The sequence below is a fragment of the Littorina saxatilis genome, linkage group LG12, assembly GCF_037325665.1.
Source record: "Littorina saxatilis isolate snail1 linkage group LG12, US_GU_Lsax_2.0, whole genome shotgun sequence".
Lineage (NCBI taxonomy): Eukaryota > Metazoa > Mollusca > Gastropoda > Littorinimorpha > Littorinidae > Littorina > Littorina saxatilis.
This window is the reverse complement of record NC_090256.1, coordinates 63,724,552-63,734,551: the sequence shown is the minus strand read 5'-3', so window position 1 is coordinate 63,734,551 and position 10,000 is coordinate 63,724,552. Positions and strand designations below refer to the sequence as shown.

At 44.7% G+C, this 10,000-nt stretch overlaps 1 protein-coding gene across 1 annotated transcript in view; it reads left to right on the top strand.

Moving 5' to 3' along the window:
- LOC138982538 (nuclear hormone receptor family member nhr-8-like) overlaps positions 1–2,956 on the top strand; it is a 25,215-nt gene extending 22,259 nt beyond the window's left edge. Inside the window, exons 4-5 of the mRNA XM_070355849.1 lie at positions 348–1,495; positions 2,395–2,956. Coding sequence (XP_070211950.1) covers positions 348–1,495; positions 2,395–2,724 — 1,478 coding nt within the window. The 3' untranslated portion in view covers positions 2,725–2,956. The remainder of the gene's footprint in view (positions 1–347; positions 1,496–2,394) is intronic.
- Positions 2,957–10,000: the final 7,044 nt, after the last annotated feature.

Below are 10,000 nucleotides of genomic sequence, written 5' to 3'. Positions count from 1 at the left end.
AGTTCTGGTAATAGTATGCACTTTCATGTGTTTGAATACTCTTTCCGTTTAGTCCCTCTTTGGTTTCACCTTATATCTACCACACTTTCATTGCCAGTGAAGTCAGTGTCTGACACCCAATGCCGCGCAGATGAGGAGAAGTAACACCCTTAGCTCTAGTAATGGCATATACTTTTATGTGTTTGAATACTTTTTCCGTTTAGTCTTTCTTTGCATTCTCCTTATCTGCCACACCTTCATTGCCAATCAAGTAGTTAAGTGTCTGAACACCAATAACACACTAACCAACAAACAAACCATCATTGCTAGTGACGTCATACATTTGTCTAACCCTCTGTGACGTGCAGATGACGAGGAGCGACGCTTGCGGCAGGAGAAGAAGGCACAGCGCCAGAAGCAGCCTGGACCCGGCACGGCGACGGAGGAGGGCGGCGAGGGACAGGTTGGGTCTTCGGGCATCAAGAACGTCGACATGGACGGCATCGCCTTCAGTCCGGACAGCGGGGTCAGCACGCCCCAGGGCAACTCCTTCTCCCCCACTGACGCCATAGGGCCCCACGGATCCTCCTCCGCTACCTCCTCCCTGCAACCGTCTCCCCTCCCGTCCTTCCACACGTTGAGGGACCCTTTGGCGCAATCACCTTCCGCTTCTGGTCGGTCCTCACCCTTCAGTCCAGGGGGGTCTTCGTCCTACGGAGTGTCTCCGGGGGTGGGTCTCCTGCAGCCGTCCACTGCGGAACATTCGCCGTTCAGCACCCTGCTGAATCAGCTTTCCACCTCCTCCCAGTCACCCGTGGCAACCACCTCGCTCTCCCCGGTCCCTCCAGCGGGTCATCAGCAACACCAGCAGCAGCAGCACTCCGCTCCGCCTTATCCTCAAAACAAGTCCCCTCGCTCTGTCTACACTGAGTCCTCTCTGGCCCAGCAGCAAAAGCGTCACCAACTCTACCAAGAAGAAGACGACGGGGAAGAAACGATAGAGGAAACAACAGGCGAGGAAGAGGAGCAGGCGGGTTTTCAGCCACAAGACGAGGCCGGAGCCTACCCTCTACTGCCGGGCCCCGGCGCGAGGATCTTCAAGCACGTGCCGCGCGACCAGCTGCCCTCAGATCCCTTCATGTACTGGATCGTGTCTGGGGAAGAACGCCTCGTCCTCGCCAACCTCACCATCGCCTACCAGGAGGTTCTCCTCAGCCTCCCGGAGCGCGGTCTTTGCCGCAACGTCCCCATCTCCGATAACTACTTCATCCACGACTTTCTCAACGAGATCGACGACGCCATGTACAAGATCGTGCAGTTCTCCAAACACATCCCGGACTTCAGGCTTGTACGGAAAGAGGATCAGATCGCCATGCTCAAGTCGTCGGCCATGCAGACCCTGGGCATCGCCTGCTGCGCGGCCTACGTTCACGAGAGGGACTGCTGGCTCAGCCTTCGTGGTGACCTGACGAGTTCCCACCTGAGAAAGCTCACCAATGATGATCCCTATATTCAGGTGAGAATAATTATGATATTATGGTGGTGTAGCTTTTTGACGTGTCCTTCTTTTTCTCCTCCTCTTGTTCACACTTCTTCTTCTCCTTCGGTTTCTTCTTTTATTCCACCGCTTCCTTCTCTGCCTTTGTTCTTCTGCTCTGCAGAATGATTTATTGTGCGAAGCCGTTTGCTGATCATACAAGGCGTCGGGACAACTTTCTTCGAAAACATGGAACGGATACGACAAACGCGTCTTGTTCTGAGTTCCGAGTTCCTTCTACTCATCCGAATAACATACGTCCCCTCCTTTCCATCCACCTCCTGCTCCTCCTCCTTCTCCTCCTCTTTTCTTGTTCCCTATTTTCTCTTTAGAAGACATTTAGTTGTTTATTTGTGCTACTGTTGTTGTTGTTTGATCTTTTCTTTTGAAGATTCGTCTTTGTGGATAAGATGTAGATGTGCACATATCCCCATTCTGAAATCAGAAGACTGTATCAACTGCTCACCAACACGTTGATATATCTGCGGATCATAATTGTGCTTATTTGCTAGGATTTCTTTTAACATGTTCTTTGTGCATTCCTTGAAATTACATCCAGGGAAAGCTTTTTCATCAAACGCTTCATTCGTTTTGTGTAGAACAAAACGACTCTAGTCCATTGCAGTCAGTTTGAGAAGGAATAAGGAAAAAGAAGAATCAGACATATACCTCTACCCGCCGTACCCCCGTCCAACCCCCCACCCACATATTACAAAAAGAAGGGGGGAAAAGCATTCAAATAACGAAAAGTTGATAACGAAAAGTTGAAGAAGACTCTGGTGTCAAAACTGTTCTCTGTTTGTCACAGTGTGTGTGTTTGCCAACAGTCTATGGTAAGTGCATTGTTTACTTCAACCACATAAACTTTCTCTGCCCAGATCGGGGTGGAGTACTGCCGCTCAGTCAAGTCCCTGGTGAAGAACGACTTCACCATCTACGCCCTCATCCACTGCATGATCCTCTTCGACCCCCGGGACGCCAAGATCGTCGACCGCCAGATCATCAACCAGACGCGCGACAAGTACGTCATCATGCTCAAGCACTACCTCGAGTCCCAGTACTCCTACCTCTACGCTGATGAGTACTTCGTGGCCATCCAGGAGAGAGTGCGCGAGATGTGTCACCTGGCTCTGTCCGGCAACGCCCTCTTCCGGCGTTACTCTTCGGCCTTCCAGCCTCTCATCACCGAGATGCTCAGTTCTGGCTAGTTTGGAGAGGGGGTGAGAGAGATGGAGAAAGTTCGAACGAGAGATCTCTGAGATCCTGGCTTCTGGCTTGTTGAAGAGAAGCGAGAGAGTTTTTGTGGTGTTACTTTTAACTTTCAGCCGATCATCCATGAGATGCTCAGTTCTGGCTACGTCTGAGAGGATGAGAGAGACTGATGAGGTTCGAGCGAGAAATCTCTGAGATACTGAGTTCTACCTAGCTGGAGAGGAGGAGGAGGAGGAGGAGGAGGAGGAGGAGGAGGAGGAGGAGGAGGAGGAGGAGGAGGAGGAGGAGGAGGAGGAGGAGGAGGAGAAGAAGAGAGAGAGAGAGAGAGAGAGAGAGAGAGAGAGAGAGAGAGACAGAGAGAGAGACAGAGAGAGAGAGAGAGAGAGAGAGAGAGAGAGAGTTTTGTGCCTTGTCTAGGCGTGTTTGTTCGGCGAGAAAACTGATAAACTTTCTTTAAGGCATAGAGATTTTTGCGCCTTGTTCAGGAGTTAATTTTTGTTTCGCCGGGCTCTCATCACTGACGTGCTGAGTTCTACAAAGGTACAGAAGATTAAAGCGACAGAAAAAGGTCGAATAAGAAGTGTGTGTGTGCCTTGTGCAGAAATAACTCTTCGGCTGTTTAACCTCTCATCACTGAGATGTTGAGTTGTGCCTAGTTGGAGGCGAACAGAGATCAAGCGACATTTTTTTCCCTTTATTCAAACGTTGCACGTCAGCTTTTCATCCATTGAGAGAGAGAGAGAGAGAGAGAGAGAGAGAGAGAGAGAGAGAGACAGAGAGAGAGAGAGAGACAGAGACAGAGACAGAGACATAGACCGAGTGAGAGATTTATGTGCCTTGTTCAGGTGTTACACTTCGGAAAGAGCAGAGAGACAGAAAGATCGAGCGAGAGGTTTTCGCGTCTTCTTCAGACGATACTCTTCCGCCTTTTTCTAATGAGAGGCTAAGATCTACCTAATTGGGAGAGGAGCAGTGATCGAGCAAGAGTTCGGCTGCACTTTATTTGAGCGTTACACTTCTGCTTTTTCTCCTTTGATGTCACTGAAATGCTGAGCTTTATATAGTTTGCAAGGAAGCGAGAGAGGGAAATATGTTGTTTCCCTTTTAATGGATCATCGATCAGTTCAAGAGCAACTCTTCAGTTTTAAGATTGTGTGGGCCCCAGAAGAGAATTACGGGAAGGTATCGCATGTGCCTGAACGGGAACAACCTGAATTTGTTCGAACGCTTAGGCCCAAAAAAAAATAGGTCTGTTTACGGTAACCCGACCGACCCTATTTTTTTCGCGCGACCCTAGACTTTTTTTTGGCATTTGGGAAAGAAAAAAAAATCTTGTTTTTTTTGCAAAATAACGTAAAAATATGGTTTTTTGGAGAAAAAAAAAAGAAGAAAAAAATCCCGACCTACCGACCCTATTTTTTTGGCCTATGTTACCGTAAACAGACCTATTTTTTTTTTTGGCCTTATCAAGTGTAAAACTCTAGATCACGAGATATTTAACTCATCATAGAAACCTGAACAGCGAGAGCGTGATTGTCACAGTGAGGATTTGGTAAAACCGACTAGATTTTGTTTTGTTTTAATTATTACTGTTGACCGGCTTATGCGGAAAAAAGATCGAATTAAAATCCTGCGGCAAAACTCGGGCGCATCAGACAATCTATTTGCTGATCCGAAACTGAAACTGTTAGACTACGCGGGGCTCTGTCCAGTCTAACCTCTAGGATGTGATGTTTGGTTGGCAGTGTCGGTATCGGTATTTTATGTTTGTTACCTCCCGACACTGCGTTGCAATTTTCCTTGTTTTTACAAGGACAGTAAAATCTTGAATCTTGGTTGTGTGAGCTACGCTGGAATCTTTGATGGCGACCATGCAGAATAGTAAATCTGATAGTTTCTCTCTTGGGTTCTGTTTAACCTAAAGGCTGGCATAGCCATGTTTGTGTTGCTTGTGAAATATTTGAGGGACAAGCGCTGTTAGGAGTTCATATATAGGAGCTCACTGATATAACATTGAGAAACCGGCACGGTTGGCCTAGTGGTAAGGCGTCCGCCCCGTGATCGGGAGGTCGTGGGTTCGAACCCCGGCCGGGTCATACCTAAGACTTTAAAATTGGCAATCTAGTGGCTGCTCCGCCTGGCGTCTGGCATTATGGGGTTAGTGCTAGGACTGGTTGGTCCGGTGTCAGAATAATGTGACTGGGTGAGACATCAGTGAAGCCTGTGTTGCGACTTCTGTCTTGTGTGTGGCGCACGTTATATGTCAAAGCAGCACCGCCCTGATATGGCCCTTCGTGGTCGGCTGGGCGTAAAACAAACAAACAAACAAACATTGAGAAATATATATATATCCCACTTGCAACCGTTTCAGCGGTTCAAAGTGAAGAACATCCTAAAACAAAAGTGAAATCTTTTAGGGTAGGTGCGGTGTAGAGCATGCGACATAAAGATCTAGATATTTATGTGAACAAATGATCCCTCTTTTGTCCCAGAAGAAAGGCTGAATTTTGAATTATGGTCCTGTCGTACCAAGAAGAAGAAGAAGAAGAATTATGGTCCTGACCGACACACTGCTGCTTAACATGTGTGCCATACCCTTATAGAGAGTATCCTTAACTTTTCGTGGTCAGTGTAGCTGCTTATTCTGTCCGTGTTATCATTATTAGCACATGCAAGCTCAAACATACCACAACCCGACAGCAAGTCAAGAACACCTATTAACCATAACCTGCTCCAACCTCTGAATAGACGAATTCCGGAGATAACTCTGTCGGCTTTGTGTGGGTTGTGAAAGAGTGAGTACCCTTGCATTTGCGCAGACAACTTTTGCCATGCGCTTCCTGCGAAATTATTTCCCACGTGACATTCTAGATCAAACACGTGTACAGGAAGCACATGGCAAAGTGTGTCTGCGCAAATGCAAGGGTACTCACTCTTTCAGTGTTTTTGTGCCCTTCTGGTTAGTCCATTGGTAGTACTCAGGAGACCGGCACGGTTGGCCTAGTGGTAAGGCGTCCGCCCCGTGATCGGGAGGTCGTGGGTTCGAACCCCGGCCGGGTCATACCTAAGACTTTAAAATTGGCAATCTAGTGGCTGCTCCGCCTGGCGTCTGGCATTATGGGGTTAGTGCTAGGACTGGTTTGTCCGGTGTCAGAATAATGTGACTGGGTGAGACATGAAGCCTGTGCTGCGACTTCTGTCTTGTGTGTGGCGCACGTTATATGTCAAAGCAGCACCGCCCTGATGGCCCTTCGTGGTCGGCTGGGCGTTAAGCAAACAAACAAACAAACAAACAAAAGTACTCAGGAGGTCTTCGAAGAACTCGGTCTGGGTTAGTTTAGGCCACACACAAAATGCCAAAAAAAAAAGTCTAGGGTCGCGCGAAAAAAATAGGGTCGGTCGGGTTACCGTAAAGAGACTATATATATTTTTTTTTTGGCCCTATCTGTGCGCGTCAGAAATGTCGAGTAATGTGAGTGCATACATCAACACTGCTGTGCTAAAAATAGCGTGCGGTTTTTTTTTAACAACATTAACCGCGTACGGCCCTGATTTATGTCAAGGTTGTCATGATTAATGCCCCTTTTGTGTGGAGAAATGGATAACGTGAATTAATTATCGTTGTAATTGCTGGCACCTGCGAAATATTCCCCTTCTATCAAGAACGATGTAAATACAGAGGTGTTATTTTAGCGCTGCTACATCAGTTATTAATGCAGAATTCAATTGATGCAGATCTTTTCGCAGCCTATACGTGTTGAATGTCCGGATACTTGCAACGTTGAAACATTTATTTGTGTACTGGCTATCATCATCCATCATGGAGTATTTGAACCACCACATACCGGCCGAGACATTAACGCTAGATCAGAGCATTCTCCCATTTGGACACATACCAACAGTCTACAGCATGGCTGCTTTTTGAGTCGCGTAAGTGAGATTTACAACCTGTAATAACGCATGATTCAAGTGCAAGCTAAGGCCTAACAAAAAAAATAGGTGTGGTTACGGTAACCCGACCTACCCTATTTTTAGGGGCCGACCCTATAACTTTTTTTTACATTTGTCAAAAAAACAAAAAAAACAAAAACGAGTGCAGAAAACGCAATGAAAGCGAAAGCGCTCGAGTCGCACACTTATTTCCCTGTCAAGTAGGTTTAATTTGTACACATTAGAAAAAAAAGTAAAAATAAAAAAAAAAGTGATTGCCTACCTTCCTACCCTATTTTTTTGGCTATGTTACCTTAACCACACCTATTTTTTTTTTTTGGCCTAAGGGTTCTCGTTTCTCGTGTAAAAGCCTGTATGGACCTGTGATGTTTAACAGGAAGGGAGATATCTTTAAACATAAAAATGTTTAATACCGCAATTTTAGTATAACCATTGACGTCAGCTGCTGTTTATAATATGTGGTTAAAATGTCAGTGCCATACTATTATATCATGTCGTATTTGTGTTTTATATATAGCCGTTTATAACTGACCCAATTTATATGACTTTGTGCCGTAGTATAAGGCATGTGACACCACATGTGATGAAAACCAAACGCAGCGTTTGTTGGAGAGGAGGTCGGTTTACTTTTCATTTATGGATGCATTCTGATATGTACAGTGTGTGGGACTGTGTGTGTGGGATGTGTGTGTGTGTGTGTGTGTGTGTGTGTGTGTGTGTGTGTGTATGTGTTTGTGTGTGTGTGTGTGTGTGTGTGTGTGTGTGTGTGTGTGTGTGTGTGTGTGTGTGTGTCCGTGCGTGCGTGCGTGCAGAAAAAAATGTAAATTCCAAAGGAATAAATCACAGCACACAATATGAAACGGACAGTATTTCGTGCAATGTTAGCTGTGCGTTGTTATTTCTTTCACGAAGAGAGGAAAAGAGAGAAGAAAGAAGGAAAAGAAAAAGAAAAAGAAAAAGGTGGGAGAGAAAGAAAGAGTCTGAACTGAGGTGATAGTTCAGAGTGTGGCGACATAAAAAAGGCGACATTTAAAGTGTGTGTTGGATTATCTGTTCTCTTTTAATAATCTGATCTGTTTATTTTATTTGTACGGCTGATTTGCTTGTGCGATTTAATTTAGCAGGCATTGATGTAATTTCTATCTCGTGTCTTTGAAGAAGGTGTATGGGAGACTATCTTGTTTCATGTGTGTTGCACCTTGATTCGGACAGAGCTGTATGTAATGTATTTACTTGTTTTGTATTGCGAAAACAATATACTGAAATGTACTATACTTTTTCAATTTGTTGTCATGAACATGTTTGTATTTGTACGATAGTTTTGTTGCAAGTAAAAGTAAATTCCGATTTAGTTTTTTCTCCGGTGATTCTCTTGAAAGGCTCTACTTTATTTCTCTGTTTTAGTTTTCTGTTTTTACTCGGAGATCTTAAGTCTTGTATGTTCAACTTGAACACGATGTTTATTCTTAATTTTAAGCAAACATCACCAGTAGGTGTACAAACCAGTGACTGTATTTTTATAGAATTTAACTGCTGTTCGGATTTATCATGAACGTAAAACCCGGTTTATTTCGATGCGATTTCGATGCGTTGTATTTAAACTTGTGTGTGTGTTTTTTTAAAGACATTTGTTTCATGTTATAACATTTATTTACATTTCCTTCAGGTCTCGAATGAAACGTTGTGTACTAACGAGGAAAATTGTTATGCCGGTGAGAGAACTTAGATTTGAAACTTTGCGAATGCGTTGTTCATTGTTACAATGTCTTGAGGACGAAAAGAGGAAAACATGAATACTACTCACACATTTGATTATTTGATTATTTGATTTCATAAAATGTGCATAATGTGTGGCACCTCAGAAAACTGAATATCTTAACGTAGACACAAGCGTTAATACGTGTTCTTGGCGGGAAAAAAAGACGATGCAGGCATGTGATCATTTTATCATCCTGTACCAGTCAATAACTCGTCTTTGTCGGCCATGTTGGACTGTTTAAACATGTTTGCCATGTGGTTTTGTTCGGGGCAGAACTGAGCTTATGGCAACTGTGTGCCATATAAGTGCTTATACAATCTAATTGTTCTTCTGATTGTTAAAAACGGTCAGACTCGAAGTACTTGAAACACACCAGTGAGATCAAAAGATAAAGAGACGTTATTGCGAAGAAAAGAAGACAATATGAGTAAGTGAGAGTTTCACGCGTAACAAGTCATCACTTTTGCCATTGAGAAGAATTGAACGTTTATGCTCGACTTTCACTCCTCGCGCCCCCCCCCCCCCCCCTCCCCCGAAACAAAAAAGAAGAAAAAAAGATGACTATCATTGTAAGTTTATGTGCTTCTCATTCTGAAAGGTAGTTTGATACTTCCAGACTAAGAGAAACCCACTTTTTGGTTTTTGTTTTGTTCGAAAATGTCAGTAGGTCAAGTGATCTATAAGCTTAATCATATTTTTTTAAAATGTGTTTCTATCATGTGTATTTGTTTGCCTCCATTTGTTCCGTTGTTTTGCATGAAGGCTGCTCGTTTTATTAATACACGTTCTGATTGCTTAAAGCGCCACATGACGGGTTCCCAGTGATTCTCATTTTCTGCTGTCTTCTGTTAAAGATCACTTGCGTCCCTTCGTCGTTGGACCTTGTAATTAGCCTTCTCGTCTCATTTGATTATGGTAATCAGCTTCAACGATACCGGCACGGTTGGCCTATTGGTAAGGCGTCCGCCCCGTGATCGGGAGGTCGTGGGTTCGAACCCCGGCCGGGTCATACCTAAGACTTTAAATTTGGCATTCTAGTGGCTGCTCCGCCTGGCGTCTGGCATTATGGGGTTAGTGCTAGGACTGGTTGGTCCGGTGTCAGAATAATGTGACTGGGTGAGACATGAAGCCTGTGCTGCGACTTCTGTCTTGTCAGTGTGGCGCACGTTATATGTCAAAGCAGCACCGCCCTGATATGGCCCTTCGTGGTCGGCTGGGCGTTAAGCAAACAAACAAACAAACAAAGCTTCAACGATTTGCAAAAAAAAAACCCAATTATTGTTCAAATGAATGTTCTTTCTGTTGGTGTTAGATTGTTGAATTGTTGTGCCATTGATGTTTTAAATGCTGATTTTCACAAAATACTTGAGCTGTCCCATCCCTCCATTATCTTCCCAAGCCTCCCACATTACCCATGCCCGTTTCCCCTTCATCTCTCATCCCTCTCGCAAAAATTGCCCCCCTCCCCCCCCAAACCACCACACTACCGCCCCCATAATATTTAATTACAGGGTTGATTCAGTGGCTTTGTACAAGCGTGTGCCATTCAATAAGGTGAAATA